The sequence below is a fragment of the Microsporum canis genome, genomic scaffold, assembly GCF_000151145.1.
Source record: "Microsporum canis CBS 113480 supercont1.1 genomic scaffold, whole genome shotgun sequence".
Taxonomy (NCBI): domain Eukaryota; kingdom Fungi; phylum Ascomycota; class Eurotiomycetes; order Onygenales; family Arthrodermataceae; genus Microsporum; species Microsporum canis.
In genome coordinates this window covers 2417056-2442694 of record NW_003299169.1, presented here as the reverse complement: position 1 = coordinate 2442694, position 25639 = coordinate 2417056, and the positions used below count along the sequence as shown (strand labels likewise).

The 25639-nt window shown below is 48.4% G+C and overlaps 12 protein-coding genes across 12 annotated transcripts; 3 read left to right on the top strand and 9 right to left on the bottom strand.

Moving 5' to 3' along the window:
* Window positions 1–457: 457 nt before the first annotated feature.
* MCYG_00901 (PXA domain-containing protein) lies at window positions 458–1898 on the bottom strand (the record flags this gene model as incomplete). Its single annotated transcript, XM_002850751.1, has 2 exons — window positions 458–1266; window positions 1391–1898. 2 exons carry the CDS (start codon window positions 1896–1898, stop codon window positions 458–460), a joined length of 1317 nt encoding a protein of 438 aa, XP_002850797.1.
* A 328-nt stretch (window positions 1899–2226) lies between these two features.
* Window positions 2227–3626, top strand: MCYG_00900 (uridine nucleosidase; the record flags this gene model as incomplete). Its single annotated transcript, XM_002850750.1, has 3 exons — window positions 2227–2241; window positions 2406–2990; window positions 3054–3626. The coding sequence occupies 3 exons, from the start codon at window positions 2227–2229 to the stop codon at window positions 3624–3626; spliced, it is 1173 nt and encodes a 390-aa protein (XP_002850796.1).
* Window positions 3627–3907: 281 nt separating this feature from the next.
* Window positions 3908–5293, bottom strand: MCYG_00899 (mandelate racemase/muconate lactonizing enzyme family protein; the record flags this gene model as incomplete). Its single annotated transcript, XM_002850749.1, has 8 exons — window positions 3908–4209; window positions 4292–4343; window positions 4385–4403; window positions 4479–4685; window positions 4756–4897; window positions 4922–5012; window positions 5034–5086; window positions 5125–5293. 8 exons carry the CDS (start codon window positions 5291–5293, stop codon window positions 3908–3910), a joined length of 1035 nt encoding a protein of 344 aa, XP_002850795.1.
* A 466-nt stretch (window positions 5294–5759) lies between these two features.
* Window positions 5760–7843, top strand: MCYG_00898 (conserved hypothetical protein; the record flags this gene model as incomplete). Its single annotated transcript, XM_002850748.1, has 3 exons — window positions 5760–5783; window positions 5939–7549; window positions 7688–7843. The coding sequence occupies 3 exons, from the start codon at window positions 5760–5762 to the stop codon at window positions 7841–7843; spliced, it is 1791 nt and encodes a 596-aa protein (XP_002850794.1).
* A 565-nt stretch (window positions 7844–8408) lies between these two features.
* Window positions 8409–9177, bottom strand: MCYG_00897 (40S ribosomal protein S12; the record flags this gene model as incomplete). Its single annotated transcript, XM_002850747.1, has 3 exons — window positions 8409–8583; window positions 8658–8985; window positions 9104–9177. 3 exons carry the CDS (start codon window positions 9104–9106, stop codon window positions 8459–8461), a joined length of 456 nt encoding a protein of 151 aa, XP_002850793.1.
* A 480-nt stretch (window positions 9178–9657) lies between these two features.
* On the bottom strand, window positions 9658–10480 carry MCYG_00896 (phosphoglycerate mutase family protein; the record flags this gene model as incomplete). The annotated part of the gene is made up of 3 exons (XM_002850746.1): window positions 9658–9738; window positions 9789–10344; window positions 10410–10480. 3 exons carry the CDS (start codon window positions 10478–10480, stop codon window positions 9658–9660), a joined length of 708 nt encoding a protein of 235 aa, XP_002850792.1.
* Window positions 10481–11254: 774 nt separating this feature from the next.
* Window positions 11255–15201, bottom strand: MCYG_00895 (ankyrin repeat protein; the record flags this gene model as incomplete). Its single annotated transcript, XM_002850745.1, has 3 exons — window positions 11255–11458; window positions 11529–11713; window positions 11772–15201. The coding sequence occupies 3 exons, from the start codon at window positions 15199–15201 to the stop codon at window positions 11255–11257; spliced, it is 3819 nt and encodes a 1272-aa protein (XP_002850791.1).
* Window positions 15202–15998: 797 nt separating this feature from the next.
* MCYG_00894 (conserved hypothetical protein) lies at window positions 15999–17132 on the top strand (the record flags this gene model as incomplete). The annotated part of the gene is made up of 3 exons (XM_002850744.1): window positions 15999–16082; window positions 16183–16672; window positions 16735–17132. 3 exons carry the CDS (start codon window positions 15999–16001, stop codon window positions 17130–17132), a joined length of 972 nt encoding a protein of 323 aa, XP_002850790.1.
* A 97-nt stretch (window positions 17133–17229) lies between these two features.
* Window positions 17230–18092, bottom strand: MCYG_00893 (calpain; the record flags this gene model as incomplete). The annotated part of the gene is made up of 2 exons (XM_002850743.1): window positions 17230–17856; window positions 17967–18092. The coding sequence occupies 2 exons, from the start codon at window positions 18090–18092 to the stop codon at window positions 17230–17232; spliced, it is 753 nt and encodes a 250-aa protein (XP_002850789.1).
* A 258-nt stretch (window positions 18093–18350) lies between these two features.
* Window positions 18351–18985, bottom strand: MCYG_00892 (uncharacterized protein; the record flags this gene model as incomplete). The annotated part of the gene is made up of 2 exons (XM_002850742.1): window positions 18351–18466; window positions 18796–18985. 2 exons carry the CDS (start codon window positions 18983–18985, stop codon window positions 18351–18353), a joined length of 306 nt encoding a protein of 101 aa, XP_002850788.1.
* A 1685-nt stretch (window positions 18986–20670) lies between these two features.
* MCYG_00891 (uncharacterized protein) lies at window positions 20671–21597 on the bottom strand (the record flags this gene model as incomplete). Its single annotated transcript, XM_002850741.1, has 4 exons — window positions 20671–20859; window positions 20914–21267; window positions 21324–21422; window positions 21502–21597. The coding sequence occupies 4 exons, from the start codon at window positions 21595–21597 to the stop codon at window positions 20671–20673; spliced, it is 738 nt and encodes a 245-aa protein (XP_002850787.1).
* Window positions 21598–22288: 691 nt separating this feature from the next.
* On the bottom strand, window positions 22289–24050 carry MCYG_00890 (FAD dependent oxidoreductase; the record flags this gene model as incomplete). Its single annotated transcript, XM_002850740.1, has 3 exons — window positions 22289–22457; window positions 22557–22587; window positions 22814–24050. The coding sequence occupies 3 exons, from the start codon at window positions 24048–24050 to the stop codon at window positions 22289–22291; spliced, it is 1437 nt and encodes a 478-aa protein (XP_002850786.1).
* Window positions 24051–25639: the final 1589 nt, after the last annotated feature.

The following is a 25639-nucleotide window of genomic DNA, read 5'->3' as shown; positions in this document are numbered from 1 at the left end:
GTATTACCAATACAATGGTAACCATACAAAAATACGGCGTATGCAGGATGACGATACGGGAATCGCATTTTATCGTTTTTTCGCCTTTAAAGTGGCCCTCTTTTAGGTCGCTGGGAGCTTGCCGCTGCTGATTGGATGCGGGGGCTACCCTCCATAAAATCAAGTGACTGAAGTGCTATGCATGAAAACTGGAAACTCTAAGTGAGATCCCTGCCATGCGATCTGATTGCTCGGGGCCTTCGTTCAAGATCGATGTCTGGATGGAGCACGGATAAATGAAGGGAGCCCTTCGTCCACCCTATCAAGGACGTAGGTGGGGGGAAGCGGGTGGGCTCTTCGACAACCAGAAGTTTATATGGAACATCACCCAACGGTCATTGCGAAAGAAAACGTGCAAAAACATGGGCAAAGCAAAGCAAGTAGGCTCGACCGTCAAAAACAACAAGTTCGCAAAAACTCACCTGTCAATGACTCCATCAACCGTTCCAACTTTACCCGGGCCTGTCATCAGGAGGTGTTGAACAAGGGCTAGAAACCCTCCAAGCCATGGCATCCGGCTCGATATGTCAAGAAGCTGCGAAATCACGCTAAAGATTCGATACTCCAAAACGGGCAGTCGCACGATGTTACCCTTTGGCCTGGAAGGGGTTGCCTCTTTAGTGTTGCTGCTATTGCTAGCATATGCCGTGGAGGAGGTTGTTGTTGATGAGACACGAAACAACCCCAATGCCACGAACCGAAATGCAACATAAGCTAGATAGCAATATTGCATCAAACTGAAAAGAGATGATAGTAGGATCGATTGGCTTCTCTGAGTCGATAAACCGTCAAACTTAGATGATCGTTCCTGATCAGGTTCGTGATCGCCTTTTTCTAGATTGCCACTTTGATCGTGTTCCACACCATCATTCTGTGTTTTGTGGTTCAAGCTTGCGAGAATCTTCGAGATGGCATCCCAGATGAACCAGCCCTCAGCAACTTTCCCGCTGACAACCCCTCCCAGGAGTAGATCGGCTAATATATCTCCAACCAATGTTCGTAAGCAAACGTTTTGCAAATCTTCTGTTGGAAGGAGCACAGCCATAGCTCCATGGGCTAGGAGCTGACGGTATATCTTCTCGGCCTCTTGTTGCTTCACTACATCCCCGTCATCAGGGCCGGGGACTGGTGATAGCGCCGGATGTGGATTTAGCGTATGATAGACCACACGTAATCGGCGACCTGAGTCTTCCCCTCTTGCGGAGCTGTCGCGAGCAGTTCGGTAGGCTGCCGTCATTCTTCATTAAGATAAGCTCATTCATGACAGCCCCTGTAAACTCCTAAAACATATATATACATTTCTGTGTATATATTGGAAACGGGGAAAAAGAAAAAGAAAAAGGTGGCTTACCAATGATATGTGCTTCAAGCAGTGCAGGAATCTCATCAAACAGTAGCGTCTCCACGTCAATCTGCCGTAATCTCTGCTCTAAAGCCCTGGTGCAGTGTGCAACAAGCTGGATGACCTCGTCCGTGAAAAGGGTATCAGGGGTGATCTTCGAATACCAAGAGTAAACAAACTCTCTCATAACGACAGCCATCAGGGCATAGAGCTGGAGATCAACTTCATTCATGCTGGTTAGTGGAGGAAGCAGCTCCTCCAGCGGCCGAGGGCTGCCACGATCCAGGCCGCCATGGCCACTGGCGTTCGGGCATAGAACTCGGCGAATCAAGGCTGCAGTAGCTCTATCACTGGCTGCGTTCGACTGAATCCGGTCTGAAGCATGTTTAATGCGTTGATGTGTGCGAGATGTTGGCCGGGATGTGGGAGGGGATCCATGAGAAGGGATTGAGACTGTTGGTATTCTCGGTTTGGATTTCGAAGGAGGCGACCGCAAACGTCCAGAGGGGCCAGGCATTTCCAGTCACGGAATGCCACGGCATACAGTAGCCAGGACTGGATGGTTCATGGAACCTGGCAGAAGCTGTCAGCCTGTTTGCTGCCGTCCATGAAGCGTAGGAGAAGCTTGTCTCTCTTGCATCATCCGGAAATATAAACGAAGGAAGTCGAAGGAGAGCAAAAACGCCAAGCCGGGAAGAGCCAGCTTTGCATGATGACTAATAGAAGCTTCTTTTTTCCAATTTCTTATCGATAACGGATATCTTTTTTCGGACTTGCGCCGGAGTTTCGACGACAGACGATTGTTGCCAGTCAAAAGGACAAGAGACGTCGGTATCCAAGCAGTTATGGGCTCTATTTCAGTTTTAGACGGCGGCCGTATCCCTCTCTGGCTTGACTGTGACCCAGGTTAGTCCTCGGGGTTCCCTCTTTCTGCAATGGCGACGCTAACCAATACGTCATAGGGCATGATGTGAGATGCCCCGCAAGACGGCGAAGAGATAGAGAATTAACAGCAATTTCCTAGGACGCCTTTGCGATTCTCCTTGCTGCCCATCACCCGGCGTTGAAGCTGCTGGGTGTAAGTACGGTGCATGGCAACGGGTCGTTGGAAAATACAACGGTCAATGCCGGAAGCATTCTTGAAGCTATCGGACGTTCCGACATCCCCGTATATCCTGGTGCAAAGAAGCCGTTCTGTCGCAAAGCTGTACATGCGGAGAATATTCATGGTACTATACCCATATTCACTTGCTCCGCTATATATCATATCACTTACACGCTGCGTCTGCTAGGAGCCTCCGGCATCGACGGGACGGACCTTCTCCCCGCCCCAACAAAACCGGCGGTGACGAATGTCTCAGCATTTGTTGCCATGAGGGAGGCTCTCCTATCACAACCCAAAGATACTGCATGGGTTGTGGCTACTGGAACACTTACCAATATTGCCATCCTCTTCGCAACATTTCCTGAGGTGGCAGAGCATGTCCGTGGCATTAGTATTATGGGCGGTGCTATCGGCGGAGGCTTCTCAGGCGTTCCTATTAGCAAGAAGGAAGGAGACGAATTGAGGGTCGGAAATATAACTCCCTGGGCTGAGTTTAACATATATGTTTGTCTTTTCTCACGAGTTTTACTCATAAATGTTGCCGTTATGCTAATTATTTCCGTATAGTGTGATCCGGAATCAGCCCAGTCTATTTTCTCATCCCCAGTTCTCGCACCAAAGACCACGCTGGTAACTGTCGATTTGACACACCAAGTACTGGCCACCAAAGCAGTTCAATCACGTATTCTAGGGTTCGACGGTGCCACGGGAGAGAAACAGAGTCCTTCTGTTCTTCGTCAAATCCTCCACGCGTTACTGACCTATTTTGCAGGCACTTATGATTCCGTTTTTGGTATCAGCGCTGGCCCACCTCTTCATGACCCCCTTGCAGTTGCCATCCTACTATCAAATCTCAATGACCAAGCTAAGAAGGCCGACGGCCTTAAAGAACAGCTACCCTTTGACGATGCAAGTGGCGCGAGATACAATGTTTCTATCGTGACGGATGGACTTCATCACTGCGTCGATGGAGCCGACTTGCAAGGCGAAGTAGGCCGTACAAACGTCAGCCCATGCCTTGATGGTGTCGGGGGAGTCACCATCCCATGTAGCCTTGATGTGGATAAATTTTGGGAGACTATATACGATTGCTTGGATCGAGCTGATAGGTGGAACCTGGAACGAGTCCAAACGATCTAGATGACTTGGATAAGTTTTTCCTTATTTCTAATTATAATTTTTTGTTCATCTTATCATAGCTTTCCTTTGCATCTTACAGCTTTCTTGGTTGGTCAAGTCAATTGGCAGAGGGATAAAATAGAATTTGGACGGAGCATCATATACATTTATACTTACACTGCTTAGAGACTAATGAATTGACCGCACTACCACTCCTGGATGCTACCGTCTGACCCAAAGAAACCAGTAGTATTTCAAGGCTTCACATCCGTAGCAACCGACCGCCTTGCTCTTCGTCAACGTCAATCCCAAGGCCTGGCCCATCCAAGGCCTTTGCATACCCATCGTTGACGCCGAACGCACTGGCCATAGTTGGTCACATCATATTCTCCTCCCGACTCGGTGGTATTATAATGTACAGGTTCATCACAAAGCTCGGCATTGACAAAGTCAACCTGCATACCGGCCGCAAGGACAACAGGGCCCAGAGGGCAATGTGGAGCAGTAGCAACATCATATGTCTCGGCCATGGCGGCGATGCGCCGAATTTCGGATATATCGCCGGAATGGCTGATATCAGGCTGGAAGATATCGACGCTAGCAACTTCGAGGAAGCGTTTGATATCCCAGCGGCCATGCAGTCGTTCCCCCTAGTATGATGGGGATGGAGATTCTGCTGCAATGGCTGCTTGATGCCTTCTGGATGTTCAGAGAGCAGTGGTTTCTGGATGAATAGGGGTTTAATGCGGATCAACTAATTTGGTCAACTGTTAGGCCATGGGTTTTGTGTGAAGTCGACTGTGGGAGCCTAGAGCAGCGTCAAGACCGAGGTTTTAACAGTCTTCAGTCTCTCGACTCTGGCTTCAAGGATGCGTGGAGAGTCGAGCCAGTTGATGTCGGTAGCGTTCACCTTTATGGCGTTTCACCCTTGCGAGCGCCTTGACTGGACAACCGCGGCAGAAGCCTTTGTCTCCATGCTGTCCGCCATATATGTTCGATATCACTAGCATTAAGGATGTTAGCCTATGGTCTGTTCTGTAGTATAGAGTCAGTAACTCACCCTGCCTCGTAGCCCTGGATCTGCCTGCTAAAGGCATTCAGGGTGGCTTTCAACCCATCCGCAACAGCCTTCTTCGTCTGTTATCCTGACGAAGAGTTATCTGGACGGCACTCGAAAGTGCTCGACAGTCTTGATCGTTGCCATGGTCTCAAGCTGAGATGATGTTTTGACAGAGAACGACGTAGATATGCCCAGTCGAGTGTATTATCCGGGTGTTTACCTCGGGCAAGACCTGGATGCTACCATAGACCGAAACTGGCTCCAGTTGTGGCCATATTCAGTTGAAACATCATCGGCAGCACCTCTATGCATTTTATGCAGGGGATGAAGACTGCGATAAGAAGCAGCTCTCCTTGTAGCCATCAAACTGCGTCCTCCATCCCACCATCCAGGCTTCCAACCGGTATGCCTGATATAAATGCTTTCAAGGCTGATCGAGGGGCCTTCTGGCAGCCAAGCGGATCCCGCATCCTTCTCCACAGCCGGCTCCAGAGGTGACAGGAAGCCGTTCACGCTCAACCCTATAGTAAGCCGGGCCAGCCATAAGGTGAGCTGCTTCCAAGGGCCCGACAAGGGGGTGAGAGCGTCCGTCCCAGGTTGACGTCCTGAAGCTGATGGGTCGAGACATCAGCCTGCCGTCCCTCCTGACGATAGACACGGAGTCTGGGGGTATCTCATGACAAGATTCTTCTCTCCCTCTCGGCTCCTCCTTGTATCCTATAACATACGGACGGAAGGGTGTGTTTCTTTTCTGGTTGACTCGCCGTCCAGGGCACAACAAGTTCTTGTCCAACCTAACCGGCGCTTTTCCCTCGTCTTCTCGTCATCTTCCCGCCATCGTCTTCATCTTTTGCTTCTCTTCTCGTATAAACTTGTGGCTGGCTTCGAAAAATAGTGCGAGTAAAAAGGGACGTCATTTGACCGACCAGGACGAAACTTCAGGGCGAAAAAAAACTCCGTCGCTTTTGCCTCTTCCTCAACATCTACAGACAACAAAACCAGGACTGCAAGACAGCAAGACGGGCTTCCCATGTCTTCGCCTGGCCAGTTTGATGGAGATACCTTAGGAAGCGCAAGGACAGTTAGTGCACACCATGCCGCCGACAAGCAATCCCCCAGTGAGCCAACACTTTTATATTCGTTCTGCTTCTTCCCACTCTTGGCGGTAGTTAAGGAGGATGAATATCCATCGCTCTCTCTCTCTCTATCCACAGCTTTCAAGTCATCTTTTCGCTGACCAGAAGACCTGATTTCTGCTTGAAATTGGAATTAGTATCTACCAGATGAGCAGCTGGGGACGCCCTCGACATCCGTTACGCCGCCGCCGCTAAGCTACTATCTACAACAGCTCGAGTCCTTCACCAGCCCCGTTCCAGATTTGGCCGCCACCCTCATGAGCAACCCGGAAGATGAGGCACACAACGAGAACGTCCACTTCCTTCGCAGCAGAAGACGGTCGTCGACGGAGCTCTCGCCCTCGCGTGCTCGTATCCGCAGACGGCAGCAGGGAGGAGGCGTCGGCGCAGTGTTGGTCGACTCGCCGCACGATTCCGTCGACCTTGGCGGTGACCAGTACTTGCCTCGATCGCATCAGCAGTACGTTTCCGGGCACGGCCAGAGGATACCAATCATCCGCCGACGGGGGGCGATGAATATAAGCCACGGGCCGGCGTATGAAGGGCCGCCTCAGCAGTCGAACCGGATATACAGCTGGGCCCCTTCACAGGACGAAGAAGGCCTCTACACACGCACCGATCCCTTGCACCCTCGCGATGAGATGTGGTTTGGCAGGTCGGCCTCCAGGGACGAAGACGATTCGTTCTGGAGTCACTTGCCGAGGGAGCTGAGAGGGACGGCGCAGCTGACGCCCAACGTACCGTCGCCCGAGGACCCTGATGCAGGAAGAACCGTGGGAGCGCCAAATGTGCCTGTGGGCCGAGACAACCCGGCTTTAGTCACAGCGGCGCTCCTGCAGTCTGTTCGAAGAAATCACAGGTACTCACCGAGAACGCGAGGAGACGGTGAGAGAGCCAGGCCGGATGGTGCGGGTAGTACACGAGACAGGACCAGTAGCGACGATTACTCTCCCTCTACTTCCTTTTCAGGCCATACAAGGCGTCCAAGTCCTCGTTTACCACCGCCTGCTCGCGCCGATACGTCTAGAAATTCTGACATCCGCCGCATGTATCTTAAGGACCCTTCTATCGACCGCCTCAGGGAGGCTATCCAGTACCTAGACCGGGTCCGTTTCTCAAACTCATACGAAGAGAGCCTTTCCACCGCCGCGGCCGGAGGCTTCGTGCAGTTTGAATATTTCCTCCGCAATGAAGATGACTTTATTCTCGACACCGGCTCAATCGCAGGGCCGGATCACTGCTCCTGGTTGAGCCCCGGTACCGTCTTCTCCGGCCAGCAACAGGCATCCGCCTCGACCGCAATGTTTCCCCACAGACTCCTGGGGACTGGTCGTCTCACAGACCCTGCCGCAACCCCCGGGGTTGAGAACCGGATCAGCGTCTACACCAGTGGTGGTCGCAGTTACTGGGCAACTAATATCATGGGTAACAACAGTAACACCAACAGCAGCCAGGACCTCTCAGAACCCGCAAAGACGGAGAGCTGGCCTGTCAAAGTGACCATCCACAACGTTGATTATAACACCATGACCCTATCTGGAACCATGGAGGCGTATAACATCCCAGACAAGTCAGCTAACAACCAAGGCGCACACATAATCACCTTCTTGGAAGGCGAAATCATTGATTTCAACACCCATACACTGGAAACGAAGAACTTCAATGCCGGCCCTGAGGTTGATAGCTGTTACTGGAGGGAGTTGGAACCCTTTAAAAATCTGACGTATGATGAGATCGTCAAGAACCTCGTGAGTAAGAAATGGGTTACGGAGAAGCTATCTAAGGGATGGATACTGATGAGGTGGAAGGGTGAGTCTCTTTATTCCGCTTTCTCTTTTTTTTATCCTCTCTAAAACTGCCAATGCTAATCAATACTTCATCCTCAGAACGCTGCTTTGTTTCTCCGTCTCATTCACGCCAGGGGCTTACAATATCTGGCTTCTACTACATCTCCGTCCATCGTGAAACTGGTCACATCGAAGGGATGTATTATGACCCCGGAAGCTCCCCTTACCAGCAACTCTCTCTTGACCCAATACTGAAAGATAAGATGGTTTTTCCCGCTTACAAGTTCAGATAAGCCGGACCATCGGGTTCCCAGTGTAGTTGTATCTGTTGCTCAGCCTGGCTTGTCCTGGTCTGAGTTGTCTATGGTTGCCTTTAAGATGGAAGACATCTTGTACATATTCATTTTCCTTTTGCTTCCCGTTTGGTGTTCCAGGGCTGCTACTGCTTCTATGTTTCTTTTGTGGGTGTACAGCTTTGACAGCTCTATGCTGAGCGGATGATTCATATCCGCTTGTTCCTTCAAGTTATTCCATACACAGCCAAGTTCCAAGTTAGAAGTATTTGTTTGGAATACATCATTTCAATATATTTTTTTTTCTCCACATCAACCAAGTCTTTTAGGTACATGGATGCCTCCCAGAGGCGCATATATCAGTAAATGTCCACGAGTAAAAGAGCAAAGCCAAGTTAATCATAGCGTTACTCCGATTGTAGCACACCCAGAGATACCTGCAAGTCCCCTTGCTTCTCGAATCCATGGCCCAATTCATGTCAACCGAAGACACAGCCCTATTTAGGTATTCGCGAGAGAGACAAGGCCGAAGTTGACGAAGAACGATGTAAAAGACAGCGTTTAACGTTGGGATTATCTACTGCTCGGTCTGGAAGTAGTTGAGCAGGATGGAGCGCTCCTGGGACTCCTCACCCCAGTCCTTGAGGACAACACAAGAGCAGTTGACGACCTTGCGTGGATTACCCTCACGGTCGAGAACACCTTAATTCAAGCAAAAATACGCAATTAGATCTCATCTTATTAAAGAATAATAACGACGTAACAAGCAGACTTACAGAGTCCAACCCATTCACCCAACATCTTGCCATCGGGGACCTTGATAAGAGGAATCTTGTGCTCGGAGCAGAGAGCAACAACGAGCTTCTTGTAAGCCTCCTCCTCGCAGCCCTCGTTCAGGACACACATATGGGCCTGGCGACGGTCGAGGGCCTTAGCAGCCTCACGGAGACCACGGGCAAGACCGTCGTGGATAAGAGCGATCTTCAAGACACCCTTCAATGCGTCCAGGACAGACATGGAGCTGCCTGCGGTGGCGTTTGCAGAAACTTCAACTTCATCAGCGGCAGCAACGCCGGCGTTGGAGGCGTTCTCTTCTCCGTCCGACTATTTAATTAATTGAAAATGTTAGCTGAATTGGTTTATTTCGTGGGTAATTGATATTGGCTTTGCGACAAGGAGGCACACGAGCTTTGCGGGCGCAGCATTAATCAAGCGGACATACCATTTTGATTGGATTTTAAGGATGTTTCCTAAATGTCGGATGATCCTCAAAGAGTTAAGGAATATGTGACTGATGGAAAGCAGAAGAGAATTCGAGGTTGAAAGATATTTCGAGATTGAAAGATGGAGAATATTTTGTGTGGGTTTTGCCCTAAGTGTGATTACGTAATATAATGCTATATGGTAATTTTGCACATTCAAATCTTGGGCTGCTTAGGAATTATCTCTATAACTGAATGATATTATGCCTGGGAGGTAATAGCAGAATACAATGCGTATAGGAGAAGCAGCAACATTGATCATTCTATTTAACAAAACTGTCTACCGCGTTTGAGGCTTTCGCTTGGCTCCCTAAGACCGAAGGTCAGTTACCGAGTAACGCGAAAGGTTTGGAATGACATCGAAGTGAGTGAGTTGTAAGGTATCAGAAGGAAGGCAACAATGCTGTATCCACATATAATGTTCGGATCAGGTCTGTGTATTGTATTCATCATATTGATTTGGTGGGAGAAAGGTGAGGGGATGACAATGAAGGGATGGAGACTCAAGTACCTTTTAGATAATGTTATGGCGGAGGCCGGAAGAAAGATTCCATCTTTCTTTGCTTCGGGTCATGCTTAGAGCTGCCAACACCCCCTGGTGCGCTTCAAGTTAGCCAAGTGTCGACGGCCGTTTATCGTAAGTACCTTGATGCTCAAGTTAGATGGCATCCCATTCAGCTCCAGCTCGAGATATCCTGTATTTGACCAAATGATGGAATGGCTGTCAAGTGAGGCGAAGGGACCGAAGGTCAAATTAAGAGGGTCACACATTTGCTTCAGAGTCCGCCATAAAACGGACAGAATGATTCCATGAGATACAACGGCGACAGTCTCCTCATCTTCGCCATCATGTAACAAAGGGAACAAGTGGTCATCAAGGAACCCCCTCGCTCTCGAGGATAGTTCTTCATGCGACTCTGCTGGAACGAAATTACCCTCGCCCTGCTTCTCGGCTGCATGGGAAGAGACCCACGATTTTCCCTCGAGAGATCCAAATTTCTTCTCGCGAAGACATGGAACAATGAACAATTGAACTTCTGTATCTCCGTGGTATTTCAAGGCATCAGCTGTCACCCGCGCTCGCTGCAAGGGGGAGCAGAAGACTCGAGTGAACCGGACGTCTTGTTGACGAAAGTAGTCAACCAACTTCTCGATCTGGAGCATCCCGTGGTTTGTCAACGCAGAGTCTGTGACGCCTGCACTGCAACGAGCATGGAGTAAGTATTGAACCCATATAGAGGAAACAAAATTAGATCCTCATCGTACTAGACCTGGGCGACGTTGTGCTCACTCTCAGCGTGACGGATCAGGTAGAGCTTCATCTTCGCTAGATGCATCACAGACTACATCATTGGAGGATATATCTGGGTTATAGCATACTTCATATCTCAGTGTCAATGACTTAACTGTACGCCCAACTAAAGGCAGCCAAAATGGTTTGAACACTGTGAAAAAGTTGAAGTTTTGAGACAACTCGAAAATTTTCTGATCTTATTTATGTTGGCTCTTATTACGTAATCGAGTTCAAGACTTGACCGTCAGGCATCTAATGGTTATATAGCCCTCGTTTTATTCCAACATAACGCTGCAAAGTTCGAGTAAAGATAGTTGACATGAATGTAGAGCACCTGGAGTGCTCAGGCTCGTACGGGGGGTAAACTTATAGAGAAGAAAACAAAACAAAAAAAAAAAAGAGAAAAGAAAAACATCGACCCAGCCATCCAATTCCAGACATCCAAAACTCGCACACGCAACACACGTTAAGACAACGAACATAGAATGCAGACGAGACATAAACAGAATAATGTGCATGCCCGACTTTCCCACCTTTTTCCAGAAAACCCCCCTAAGCGCCTTGAAACATGCATCTACATACAAAAGCCCATGATCACCCGTTGAAGTAATCTAACGTTCCGTGTCGCCAAGATGATGAACGCAGCCAGTTTTAGGGAACAAATATTCGAACAATGTGGTTGCAAGTAAACAGGCAAGCATGCTGCAAAACGAAAAAGAGAAAAAGAAACGAACGCTGGACAGTGGACAAAAGAACTGAGGAAGAAACCGTACAGTTAGATGTCATGAATGATATCTTCAAAACACGGTCTGCGTATTTAAGAGCTGTGTTGGACGCCGTTAGGCTCAAATGAGCCATTTATCAGAGGATTATGGGTAGTATAATTCGGTTCGCCATTAATCGAGTGTGGCTCATCCTGTAGCGAAGCTGAAGGTTCGGGGTCAATATGCATGCCCACAAAACTGATATTGAGGCCGTGGAGATGGGGAATATGGGGAACAAGATCCATAAAATCAGAGCACTGGTGTTTTCAGTTAGCTTATACCCTTTACTCTTTATCGTTTTGAATTTGGAGTGAAATCGTAATGTACCTTTACCCAAAAGACATGTTCCATTTTCTCGTATAACGGTTTGGTTTCCTGATATATGCGAGAATAGTCATTGACGTCAGCCTTAACTGGGTTAAGTTGCTGCGGATTGGATAGCATGGGCCCGCTACAATCCCAAATATTGTTCCTCTGGGTAGGAGTTGCGATCCTCTTTTCCCAGCTTGGATCTATTTGCCAATTAGTAAATGTCCGCATTATAGAGTATCAATGGGCGAAGACACATACACTGTGAGAGTTGAAGGTCGTTCGTAGCAAGTAACAGAGCAACGTAGAAGTTAAGAATCCACTTTTCGTTTTTCAGCTCAGGGTCGCACAGCGGCTCGAGGTCACTTCGTGTAGCCTGCAAGATAGGCATAACCTTCTTGAGGAAATCATGGCTTCTAGCCCTGGGGTCATTGGTACCAATGAGATTGGCGGCGGTGCGTAGACGGTGAGGAAGGGCATCTCGTCGCCTCTGTTCTTGCTCCTCTTGCTCCCTTCGTATGCGTGCCTGGCGGAGACGTTCTTGTTCAAGTCTCCTCTGATGTTCCTCTTCCGCTTGGCGAGCTCGTCGTTGTTCCATCTCCTTACGCTTGTGTTCCTCTTCCTGCCTTCGCTCTTCTTCCTGCTGTTTCCGCTCTTCTTCAAGCTTTCTTTCATCCTCCTCGGCCTTCTCACGTGAGATAATGGCTGCCTTTTCGACGGCTATTTTAGCCTCTGTTGCCTCTTTCAGCGCTTTTGCGTGCGCCTTTTCCACCCGTTCAAGCTCTGTTTCTGCAGAAACATGTTCCTTCTCGGGATGTCTTTCAGACTTCACTTTAACACCGGAATTGCTCTCAGACGCGCCCTCAGTTTTGGTGCCTGAATCAGATAATCGACGCTTAATTTTAGTCGCCACAGAGTCTCGAGAGTTAGAGTGATATTTGTCATTATGGTTCGTGGAGTTTTCAGCTGGCTTGGAACTTTCAGTCTTGGGGTTGGGATTTTCACGATGCCCATGGTGCGCTTTTGACGATTGTGTGTCACCTTCAACTTTGGGATTTGTTGCTTCACTGGTGGACTGAGACTGACTTGAAAGCTCATTTGAATGTATTCGCCGCTTTTTCAAATGTTTCTCACGAAGCTCGTCATTATCGTTATTTCGGGTCTTGACTGGCTTTGGCGAGACGCTGTTCCGCGCTCGTTTTAGAACGGGGTTGCGTTTCTCAGATCTCTGACCATTCTCAGCTGAATCTTCGGTGGCTCCGGCTTTGGAAGTATCCTCACGGCCAGAAAACGAGTCTGAAGACATCAAACTCAGTCTTCGCTTGGCATGATCTGGCGGTGGACGCCCAGCAATAAGACGCCGACGCTTGACCGGCTCTTCGCTTTGCTTGAGTGGGGTAGATTCCCGCGGGGTGCGGGACTCAGATGAAATCTTTGGCTTCCTTTCGGAGTGACCATTATCCCGCTCATCGATTAGCCCGTGGGAATCTTCGCGGCCTGATCCTTTATTTGGGTTCGGCCTTTCCTTCGTAAATAATGTACCATCAGCCCTCCTCCTATCCTTTTGCGTTTTCAACTCCTTTGATCCGTCCTCGCTTTGACGAGTGGTTGAATTTTTCCCTGAACTTTTACGCATGATTGAAGATGGGGATGCGGAGTCACGATCGGGTCTTTTGGCTACCTTGAGTGCATCTCGAGATCTTCGGGGGGATCTTGATTCGACTCTTCGCTGTTTTGGATGCGAGGCGATATACTCGTCGTATGCTTCCCTCAATATGTCGTACTCCAATCGCCAGTTTTCACCTTTGCGGTCCTGCGCAATCTCAAAAAATCGACGACCATCTGGGTCCGTACGCGTAGGATTAAACCCTGGTTGGTTCAGTAGAAGTTTAACCACATCGATGTTGCCTCTTCCAATAGCCGCCAACATAGGCGTATCATGGCCGGGTCGGTGGTTTGCATTAGCAAGAGGTTCTGGGTCTGGGTCTGGGTTCCCCATTCCAAGCAATAGTCCAAGAACTTCGTCGTGTCCACCTTTTGCTGCTGCAATCAAGGACTCCGTATCAGCTTTTTGGAGGATATTTAGGATGGTTGCTACTCCAGCCATGTCCCCCTTTGCTGCAAAGCCTCGAAGGTTTTCAAACGTAGGTTTCGTCCACAGTAAGTCGTTTCGAGTGGCCTCGCTCCTAACGGTTTTCCGCCGACCAAACTGCGGAGGAGGGCTTTGGGCATGGTGAGGAGGGGGGGAATCGGGGGAGCTTGCAGCAGAAACTCCCCTCGAGCGAGGATCCTTGGTCGACGCAGTCCCGTGGCCACTTATATCATCTGACTTCCGGCGTCTATTTCCGTTATATTTTGCATCGGCGAGAACACGCCGTAGTTCATGCCTGTTTTCGTTATCAGATGGAACAAGGTCGTATGGCTCGTCGCCCTTGGCGTTACCGACACGAGGGTTTGCACCAGCCTCTAGAAGTATCTTGACGACATCCAAATGTCCGTTCTCCACAGCATCGATGAGAGGGGTATCGCGGTCAATATTCTTGGTATGAATATCACAGCCAGCCTCAATCAAAAACTTTACTATTTCGGCACATCCTTCAAGAGCGGCGATCTGGAGTGGCGTGTTCCCAGCATTGTCGGGAACATTAAGGTCTTCAGGGCGTTCGGCCTGTCGACACTTGGCAGCCTCTATTTCCTGCGCAGCACAGGCTCTAGCTAGACGTGTTCGGCCATTCTGGTCGCGTAACTTTTTATTTTGCATCTGCTTCATGGGTGAGAAAGGGTAGGAGTCGCAGGAAGCGAGCCGTCGAGTGCGTGGGTTTGGAGGAGGTGAACCGGCGCTTGAGGCAGAGAAGGGAGACGCCCTGCCTTCCGAAGGATGGTGCCTTTGGTCAATTAGTGGTTGAGGAGGAGGTACCTTTCTCCTCTTTTGAATGTTGGAGGGCGGAGGAGAGTGTACAGAATCAGACGTTACCCTCTTGTGCGAGCGAATCGGAGGAGAGGGTGACCTGTCATGATGACGTGAAGGGTGCAAGTCGGCCTTTCCATCGGGTTCATTGCCAGGGGAGCCTGATCGGTGGTTAAACCTGCGTCCTTCGCTGGGGGTGTTCCTGGTGGCAACACTAGCGCCTTCCGGTTTCCTATTGCTCTTGAGCTTATCGCTTGGCTTTTGCTCCGTAGCATCATCAGCACGGGGAGATGAAGGGGCCTGGATGATAGACAGCACCTGGGGATCCTCCATCTTCTCCTGTTTTAAGGCCGGAACGGGACTTGATGCCCGGGAACTTGGGTTGCTTCGTAGGGACGATCTTGTGTCATCATGGTCGTGATCCGGTCGTTTCCTCTTGCCGAGTTGCCAATTACCAGGCTGACTGAACTTGGAAGTCTTTCGGGCAGCATTATCCGCTTCATTCTTGTCGCTTTGGCCGGGAATATGTCGAACGTAGGTCCTCTTCTTCTCCGGTGACATCTCCTCCCTGCCAGACTGAATGATTGTCTCTGCTTCGGAATCAGCCTTGACGCTCAAGGCGTCATCGTTTACACCCGCATCCTCGGCCGCAGGTCGTCCATCTCCGTTGGCGGTCCTCCTTTGAGGCAGATCCAGAGTTGTTTTGGGAGCAAGGTGATGATGGGCTCTACGATGGGAGTTCAAGGTATCCGGTAGCGAAGAGGCCGTGTCAACATCACTCATAGCGGTTAAACTTGAGATATCGAGCCTCCTTGTGGCATCCTCAGGCAGAAGGAGGCTCGAGTAATCGACGTCGAGTCAGTAAAAAGGAGAGGCGACGTTGCCTTCGATGATGGGCCACGTAAAACGAGGCACTTGCGAACTGCTTCCAGGCCAGTGAAAACAACGCGAAAGCTAGGTGACCAACCACGTCTTGCAGTAGTAGGCAGCAGTAGTCTATCAGTATCGCAGACCTCCCTTTGGCCGGGCGGAGCAGCGTGTCGTCGCTTTTTGGGGGGTGAGAGGGAGGAAGCGATGGGAAAGAAAGTTGGTTTCGCGGACGAAGGTTTTCTCTTTCGTCCTTGTTGCGAGGAAGAGAAGGAAAAAAAAAAAAAAGAGAAGAGGCCCTGACGCCGCTAGTCCCGTTATGGCATGGCGCTAGCCTTTTCTGGACGCAGCCTATAACTCCCTGATATAAGACGGACGGCATGCTAGAGCGTAAGACGATAGAAGATGGGAGGAGAGGGGATGAGATGGGCAGGATGAGATGGTATATGACGAGACGAGACGGCAGGCAGACGAAAAGACGAGATGAAGACGAGATGGAAAAAAGGACAAGTTCCTCTCTTTGGTTCTCCTCCTGGTTCTGGAATTGTGTCACGTGTCAAATGTTTTTTTTATTTTTATTTTTGGAGGCAAAAAAGCTGCAAACCAAGAGAAAATAAACAGCAGCAGCAGCAGCAGCTTTTCCACGACAATCGCAGTTAATATATAAAGGACTGGCTGACAGGATTATCCCTGTAGTCGACAGGGAGGTCAGCATGGGACTCGATCTCGACCATGTGTTCGTTGGTGTGGATCTCATCGACCTGATGCGAGGAGGATATGTGGTATTAGCTGCCAGTGTACGGGACCTGATATTATGACCTGTAAAAAGAATACACAGAGGGGATAAAGAAAGAAAAGAGATAGTTCATGGACTCTGCTGACTTGGTAGATCGGTAGGTCATGGCTATCAACAGCTTCGAGACCCTTCGAGGCCAGTTTATATCATATGGTGCTCGATCTACATCGTCGACCAAAGGCGAGGAGGGAGCCGCAGATGAAAGTACTACTGCGGTGACAACCCCTTCGCGGAGTAGAATTACAGAACTCTTAAATTCCATAGCTGCATGGGATGTGCCGCATTCCTACTTTACCCAGTTTTACTACTGCGCCGTTGGCCTGTCGTTCTTTTGGTGGTACCAACTGCTGACTAGAGGTTGGGCCTTTCAGCTTATTGCCAGCATGGTTGATCAAGATAGCAGGAAGGGTTCCATGTCCTTTAACCAGATATTCCTCTGCTGGAGCCTGTTTACCATCCAGGCCTGCCGTCGACTGTATGAGTGCATCTCTTTCACGAAGCCGTCCAGGTCAAGGATGTTTGGCGGACATTGGCTCTACGGGTTTGCCTATTACGTTGCCATGGGGGTAGCAATCTGGGTTGAAGGAACAGGTTAGGGCCCTGCTTCTCCTTTGTTTAGATTGGCTAATGGGATCTCTAACATAAAAATATAGCAACTTTGCTCTCGACTGATACGCCGCTGGGCGACGCCACCATAACCGCACCTTCTCTAAGATCACTAATCTTCATACCGGTGTTCATATTTGCTTCTGGAATACAGTATGATTGCCACGAGTACTTGGCATCTCTTGTCAAATATACTCTCCCGGTGCATCCGGCCTTCGTCAGCATAATATCCCCACACTATACGGCTGAATGCACGATATACCTCTCGCTAAGCGTTCTTGCTGCACCACCAGGATCAATAGTCAACATGACCATCTTCTCCGCTCTGATTTTAACGGTGGTGCAGCTGGGGACGTCTGCTGCAGCAACTAAAAGGTGGTACGGTGAGAAATTCGGAGTGGAAAAGGTCAAAGATAGATGGGTCATGCTACCGCCAGTATGGTAGATGCTTCTGACATAACCCCCAAAACTTCCAAGGCCAAGTAAACTGCATAAGTAATGGGATTGTCATCATGATATGCTTTCCCCCCTTTCTATTATCATCACTTGCTCAAAAATTTTATACTGTTTCCAAGCTTTGATACCTTCAGCACATCCCTGTAGGTCAAGCTGACTCGTGTCTGCCTCTCATATTTCCCCGTCTCGAAGAGGTGGCTGTCACCTAAGTTGCCCCAGTTACATATTGTTTCCGGCCCAAGTTCGTCGTCAGACAGTCTCTCCGCAATCCCGTGCAAATAATCAGAATATAGGCTCCCAGTGGTAACCAGCAGACTTCGCCTCTCTTGTAAAATCCTATACCGTGGAAGACGCTGTCCACTCACCGCCTCTTCCATCTCCACTGATAGATCGCTCTGTCGCTTATCATATATGTCTAGGATGATTGGCGCCGCTAGACTTACTGTCGCAACGATCGGGTAGTATGCTGCACCGTCTTCATGAGGCATGATGCCCTGGCCTGGTCGATATTCATTGATAAGCACATGGTTGGGAGATTTATGAGGAGAGTCGGTAAAGATCTCCATATCTCGAAATCGAGAGGCGATAGGGGATTCCAGCCAGCCTGGGAGCGGTGAAGCTAGTAGGGTATTGGATTTACTGAGCGCAGAGGGCCATGTCTGCAACCGCCGCCGTGATAGATGTGTCCATTTCGGAGCCGGCACTGATACTACCTACATATGCTTTCATGAAGCGGTTTTCGATAGTTAGCTGAAAGCTCACGTACTTCGTATTTATCAATGATTGACCAACAGATATTTCTTGACTTAAAAAGGCTACTAACCTTGCTTAAAATTATCTTTTCTTCGTCCTCTGAAAGAAAATCAGAGATATAATATGCAGTATCTGGAAGCCGGGTGACTCTGTATTTCTCTAGGCCATCCGAGCTTTGTGGGAAATCCTCTTCCATATTCCACGAGTTGGAGAACCAAGTTGTATATCTGTATTACTGTTGTAGTGTTCTGGTTATTTGACAACTTTTCTTGACGAAATATGCCTGTCTCTGTCTAAAGCGTCTTCTGTCGGTATGTTTAGCCTGAGTCACATGTTCAAAGGCCTTTTTCCTTATTTATATTTAACCAGTACTCGTTTATTTGGTTGAATTTTGCCTTTTATATTTGATATTTTGTCAGTTTATTTCTTCGAGTAACATTCCTTGCTGAAATATTCACTGGATGGAGCCATCACAGGTGCCAGGCTGAGGGATCCCAGATAGACAATTTACAAGATTTGGCCCCAAACAAAGAACAAAGCCTTCCGAAGCCTCAGCGTGCACGATTTCATCTACGAAGCAGGCTCCAGTTCAGTACTATGCTTTGCTATACATAACATCACAATACCGCAATTCAACCAGCCCCCAACTTGAGCCCAAAGCGGTATCAGTTCAGTACATAGTACAGCCATGAGAACCCGCAGTCGATGATCCCTGTTCTCGCATGCATCTAATAATACATGGTACGCTCGTAAGAGAGCGAACTACACAACCGTTTCCTCAGAGTTAACCGAATGGAGGGCCATGGATCTTACGGAATGAACCCGTCTCCAACATCTATCTAAACACTGGCCGCGCTCGATAGATGTTGCTCGATGAGATAGACTTGAGAGACACTTACGAGATCTTGCGTACTCTGCATCGACAGCGACGCCCCAGACGTTTCTCTCCCTGTCAACACGGCCGGAGAGTGGATGTTTGACCAGTAACTTGATCAGCAGTTTCCTGTTGAAAAGACGTGGCGACCAAAATAACCGGAAGCTGCATGTTAGGCCCATCAGTTCTGGGGATGACGGGGTGTTCGGGGCCATTTCACCAATAAGAATGCCAGTAGTTCACAAGCCCTGAGGATGGGGGTGGGGGATACCGCAGGGGGTTTCAGTTCCTTGCTATGTACGGAGTAAATCGGGGTGTTACCAAAAGTGCTATAGTAATCCAAGGACACCTGGGGCTAAGACCAGAGAAGTAACTGATCGAAGTCAGGTGAATCTTTTTGTGTTGGGGTTGGACTATATAGGAGACAGTCCCTAGTTCTGATATAATATAGAGGAAGGGGGGCAAGACTATATCCGAGTCCCAAGTATAACCTGAGGTCTTCTGGCTGGTAAGCACTGACTAGCTGAGGTCCTTGTCGGCTTAGGGAAGCTAGGCGCAATAGGTAGGAAGGGGATCTACACTTCCAATTTCTTCCTCGAGTTAAAGGAAACAAGGGCATCTCAGCAACTTTGCGAGTGGCTCTGTGGCTAGGGGATACACATAGAAATAACAGTACTCTGTATATTACCCTGGGGACTGGGGTTAGGAGATCAGTTAACCTACATTCTTATATTCGAGGCTGTGAGCAGATGAATTATTAGAGTTATTCAATGGCTATTATTAAGAGTGACTATAATTGTATACCAGTTTCAATTCAATTTCTCAATTTGATTTTGATTTTCTAGCCTCCTACCAAGTAAGTAACTAACTAGTTAACTACTATAACCATGGCTGGTCCTCCCTCTTTCGACTCGGCCTTGGAGGGCCAGTTTCCAGAAGGTTCCCATTATAGGGAGAAAGGTTCAAATTTCAGCTGATAAGAGTCGTCCTGGTAAATCTGCTTCTCGATATATAACCATAAGTCAAAATGGTGCCTCAGGTTCTCGATTGCAAAAACACGCCACTGCTCTATGAACTGCCATGCTCGAGCACGATCATTTCCAAGAAGGATATTGATCTCAGCCTGTACCTCGAGGTGTAAGGTCTTTGGAGTAGCACAGCATCTGCGCGAGGACTTAACCCTCGTACTGAAGTTGCAAGCTTCCATGGCGAAACTCTCATTATTTCATCACGCATTAGGTTAAACACCACGGGCTGGTGGTTCGCCCTAAGGATTGGAGTTGCGATGTTAGCGTCTTAGAGAGTGCAATTGCAGCTTGTATATCAGTGATACCGGGCTCAAGGTAAAGGGACTTCCCCGAGCGCATATTTTCTAACCGATCTAGAATGGCGAGGACAATATACTTCGAGGCTCTTGCGTAGTCAGGGCAAGAACGAGCAAGTCTGCTCGATTAGTATACTGGAGAAGATCAAGACGATCCAAGAGAGAACGGCCTTAGACAAAAGCCACTTGTATAAGAAGAGAAGCGTGTAGACAAGAATATTTTGTAGAATGTAATGGCTTAAGAGAGCAAGTAGCTTGAGAAAGGAAGAATCTTGAGAGAGCAGGAAGCCTGAGAGAGCAGAAGCCTGAGGGAGCAAGAAGCTTGAAAGTTCAATCCAAACAAAAACGCGAGGTGATAAGATCTGTCAAGTACGGTGCGTGCAGAGAAAGTGATAAGTGAGACAAGTTAGTAAACGGTGAATTGAGGCGTCCTGTCATTGACTCTCATTCTGTATATGGGTTCAGAATGGATTTTTAGTATAATAGTAGTAAAGCGCAGCATAACAAATCGTAACACTTAGTGAGGACTAACTTTGAAACTGAAAGTTGAAGAAGTTGAAGAAGTTGAAGGAGGCTCTAATCATTGCCCACCCAGTGGTGATCGTTGGTCTTCTTCTCTTCTATAAGCTGTGAAATTGTTTTGCCATATACGAACGGGAATGCTGCTGCCCATTGCTCGTACAGGTCTTGCATGGTAGGATGGGACAGAACAGCTGCGAGATCATAGGCCAAATCATGAGCCGACTCGTTTCGCTTTACGACCCACTATATTTAAATATTAGCATGGAGTTATCTGTGGTATGAGATATATATACATACACTAGGCAACCGATTTAATTCTTTCCGATACTTAGTTGGGACTCCTGCCTCCACCAAGCGTTGATCGGTTATGGTCGTTGCGAGTTGCTGAATTCTGGTTGTCGATCCATCAATTTGTTCTTTCAATTTTGTAGACGCTGAACCTTGTGGCTCCTTGGCCAGGAGCTTTCGCGCCATATCGATAAGTAAATTCCCGATTCCGAGATTGGCTCTAACGCATAGCGTTGTTTCTAATTCCGCTTGTTTCGCAATATTGTGGTCGCGTAACTGGGCATTTTCTTCAAAAGGCTGATTTATTTGCTTTTGTAGCTGCTTAAATTGATCTGCTATCTGTTTGTCTCGCTCTTCTTCTTCCTATAATCTATCTTAGTAACTATTAATATGCGAAATAAATAGCTACATTGACTTACATGTTTGGCCCGTCTGAAAGAGTTGAGATTTGATTTATAAGGGGCAGAAACATAGATTTTTGTCAGAATCTGCCATTCGGCCAAAAAGGCGAGCCCGCTCTAATTGGCGGCAGAGAGACTTGTTATATTTGACAATTTTTGAGTCAGGATCTTCGGCGGTGACCCGATCATAGTATACTCCAATACTGCGGTCGTTTGGGGTGGGAATAGGATGTAGCTTTAGCCGTTTCGGATTGATGGCTTTGGACTGTAATTTCGTCTGGATTCTGTCCATGGTTTCCGAGCTATGAAGAAACTGCTTAATCGAGAGAGCTTTAGTTTGTTTGCTCGGAGGCGTTAGCTGAAGAACAACCCTAGGTAACGCCATCTTATAAGTCTTGGTAGCTTACCTTCAGATAGTTCAATATGATCAAAGGCTGTATGTAGTTCATATCGTCGGACGAGAAGAAGTTGTTATTATTAGAGAAGGAGCAAAATGTTAAGAAAATAGGAGTTGGTGGCAAGAGAGCTATGATGCTAGCACTTTGTCATGCCGCGCAGCATGGGAGGAAGCATGCTCCCGACCTACAACCTAGTATAAATACAATATCAATATAGAGGGTGAAAGAGATACTAAGTATAAGTAAGGTATTGAGGGAGTAGGTAGCGCCGCAAATGTGGTATTAAATTTCAAGTTCTTAGATTTGGCACATGACGTGGCTAGACATATCAAATATGACTGGTGGGCGGGTGGTAGAAGGCCACTAAAGGTAAATGCAACAGTGGCATTAGTTAATTTATGGCCGGACTCAAGCATGAAGTCGTCAAAAGTCATGTATTGCTGCGGAGGTAGTCTGCATGGTAATGGATGGTGCCTGGCAGCCCGGGTATTGGAGGTCATGTTGCTTTAGGCTTGCTAAGGTATATTGACCACTATGTGTTCGGATATATATTCTCCTTAAAAAACAATTCTTGGGTGGATGTTTTCAGCTCCCACAGCCTGCTCGTAGAACAGCATTATAGTGGTCATATGCTTGAAAATTGAACGGAATTTCCCAGACGCGTTCCGCTGGGTTGGCCGTCAAGTCCGACATGCATTGCAGCCTAACACGCTGCAAGGTCACGACTTGCCTGTGTCCGAAAATTTGAGCTATACTGCAAAAAGTATTGGGAACTAGACTGCCTCTGTATGCAGTCACTGTAGATCAACATAGAGAATTGCGTGGTCGTACACTATTTTGAGAATGAGTTTACCTGAGCTCCTGAGATGCACCCTTGTTCATAGCTAAATTATGTCACATACAAATAGTATAATTTAGCCTCTAATTGGTAAATTCAGCAATGGGCTTCTCCCATGCGCGCTGCAGCCTAAATGACTTTGGAAACCATTCCGGTTCTTTGCCAGTCGTCATCATCTCTACCAAAGCCTCGGCACATCGAAAGGCCATAGCCACTGCAATTCCAGGTCAGTAATTTCACGACTTAAATAAGGCAAATGGTAAGAAACGTACTGCCATGTCCATTCATACCCACAGACATCCATAATCCATTCTGGCCCGGGGATTCACCGACAAGAGGGAACGTGTCGGGCGTGTAGCAGGTGATACCACACCAGTCCCTGACAACACGACTGTCGTCACCCCATGCCTCGGGGCTAAAGAGCTGGGGAGGCGCACGGTGGAGATAGTTGGCAACGTCCGGGTTTACTACGGCATCATTCGTGGTGTTACGATCGCCAGTCTCGGAGTGACTTCGGCCGCCACCGTAGATGAGATGACAGTCTTGAGCACGGTACATGAAGTAGTCACCGCTGCCGGCGTCATTAAGCCCTGCACTACCGCGCAACAGTGTCTCTGGGTCATCTAGCATATTTTTTCCAGGCCTCAAGGCGGTAAGCTGGCTCCTTGCGGTTGTCAGGAAGCCTGTAGCGGCCAGGCCACGGTGTAGGGGAGCCGTGTAGGCATTGGTGGCGAGGACGACTCGGCTTGCATGGACGGTGCCCCTGTCCGTGTTGACGAGCCAACCTTCTCCTTGTGCGTGCGCGGTAATGTCAAGTGCTGTCGTTGTGGTTTGCAGATTGAGACCCTTCTCCAAGCTGAGCTCTAGCATCCGGCATACTAGATGATACGGGTTCTGGGTATGGGCGGGCCAGGTGATGGCTCCAACAATAGCAGGCATTCCCATATGTTTCCTGGCCTCTTCTCCATGCAAGACTGTACGACGAATCGAGGACGCAAGGTCGGGCTTCCGCCGTTTAACCTCCTCTCGGGCCTCAACGACATCCAACACAGCCGCCCATTCCTCCTGAGTGACATAGACATCCGCTGTTTCAACGTTGGCAAAGTCGCAATCAACACGGTGGTCGCGCACAAAATCGGCAATGTCCTGGATGTTGGCCTCCTCGAGCCTCTCGAACTTGAGCGCCTCGTCTTCGCCTAGGGCCTGGGCATAACGGCTATAGTTCAGCCAAAAGCCGGCCCGACAGTGGCCTCCGTTACGGCCCGAAGCGCCTGAGGCGGATGTGCGGGCCTCGAGCATAAGGATCGAGAGGCCAGCATTGCGTGCTAGGAGTTTGTGAGCTATCGCCGCGCCAGATATGCCTGAGCCCACGATAATATAGTCGAACTTAGTGGACGTTGGCAGGGCTGGTGTTGTTCGGTGGTTTGCGATATTGTGCGGAGGCACTTGCCAGTAGGATACCGTGGGGTTGGGGTGAGGGAACCCGGGGAAACTTTCACCGCCGCCCATGATGGAGAGAGGGAGAAACGATGTGAGATACAAAGAGGTTATAACGGAGAAATTTAGAAGCGATCAATAAACTGGCGGGATATATATATATCTTAACCTGATAGTCGCTTCTCCCTGGAGGGACTGATTCCTTCTTGTCAAATGTTGTACAGAGTACTTAGCCAGCTCACGTGCTCTGTCCGTGGTATATTCATTCATCCTTGTTCTTAGGCTCTTCAAGCTCAGGAATATACGCATTTTACACCCGTATATACTCTCACGATCAATTAACCAATCATCAATCGCTGCTCCAGTGTATATTTCCACAAATGCAGGTTGGGATCAGGTTCCAGGATTGGGACTGTGTTCGTCCCTGGAAGGTAGGCTTCGAGCTCGATTGTGACATTGATTGTTTGTTCGGGCTCATTGAACTCAAGCACCCTCATTCCGCATATTCGTCTCGTTACCGCGGCTTCCTTTTTGGACTTTTTATGACTTATTCTTCCTGTTTCTAGTTTTATCTAGAGGCCTATCGGCCAGCAAATTTGTGTGGAAACAGGGAATGTAAAGGGCTTGTTTCTGGATGATATCAAGTTTTTGTGCCTCTTGATAGACCTTTATCCAGTTATCAAGCTAGGCAAAGACGTCTCTGGCTCTTGTCCCATTTTTCAATGCTTCGTACTTTTGTTCGACCTCGTACATTCTGTCCTTGTCCATTGGGCAGAGGCGCTTCTTTAGGCCTTTCATTATCGTATATAATGAGACCTCTGCTCGGAGCTAGTTGAAGACTGGGTAGGTGACAGTAGTCGTATGGTGTATTCGGAATTTTCAAATTGATCGTTCTTCGTGGCGTTCTTTAATTCAATAAGCGATAGCCGGGCTCATAACTGTCAAATATGAGCAGGAGCAGCGAATGGTGATTAGTTGACAGGGTAAGAGAGCATGTAACTATGGGTGTAAAATGAGAATATTCTTAAGCTTGAAGCGCCTAAGTACAAGGATGAGGTCTCTGAGCATGCGAGCTGACTAAGTAGAACATTTGACACTTTAAACTAAGTTAGTACCAGCGGACTCTAACTAGCTTACAACCCAGCGAGAGCAGAGGACATACTATGCAGTACTATGTAGTAGACCGCAGCACCGCATAGTACAACGCATCCTTACTATGTAGCCCTGCTGCATTAGCTCTCACCGTTTCTGTCGACCCCTAGTCTGAGACACGAGATATATGAGGTTTAATTGCAAAAATAACTTGATTTGGTATCTATTTTAATAGGTACGGTGAGTATTGATATGTAATTCTGTAAAAATACAAAGCGTAGGCACGAGAAGTGGCGAGAGCTACGGAATCATACGCAAATATACCCAATTCCTGATCTGCTATTAAGTGGCATTCAGGTCTATCCAACCATTTACCCTTCTTTGTTTTATTTCTAAGAAATACTTGTACTACTATCATAGAACCATAGAAACTATATCAGTTGAGTTGAGAGACTCCATTGCTATGACATATAATCACAGGCCTCAATTTCTTAACAATGCTAGGAGAGGGTGGGCTGGGTACCCACTGGATAAACGGCTGTCTTTAATGAGTACGCGCCGCAGAAGTG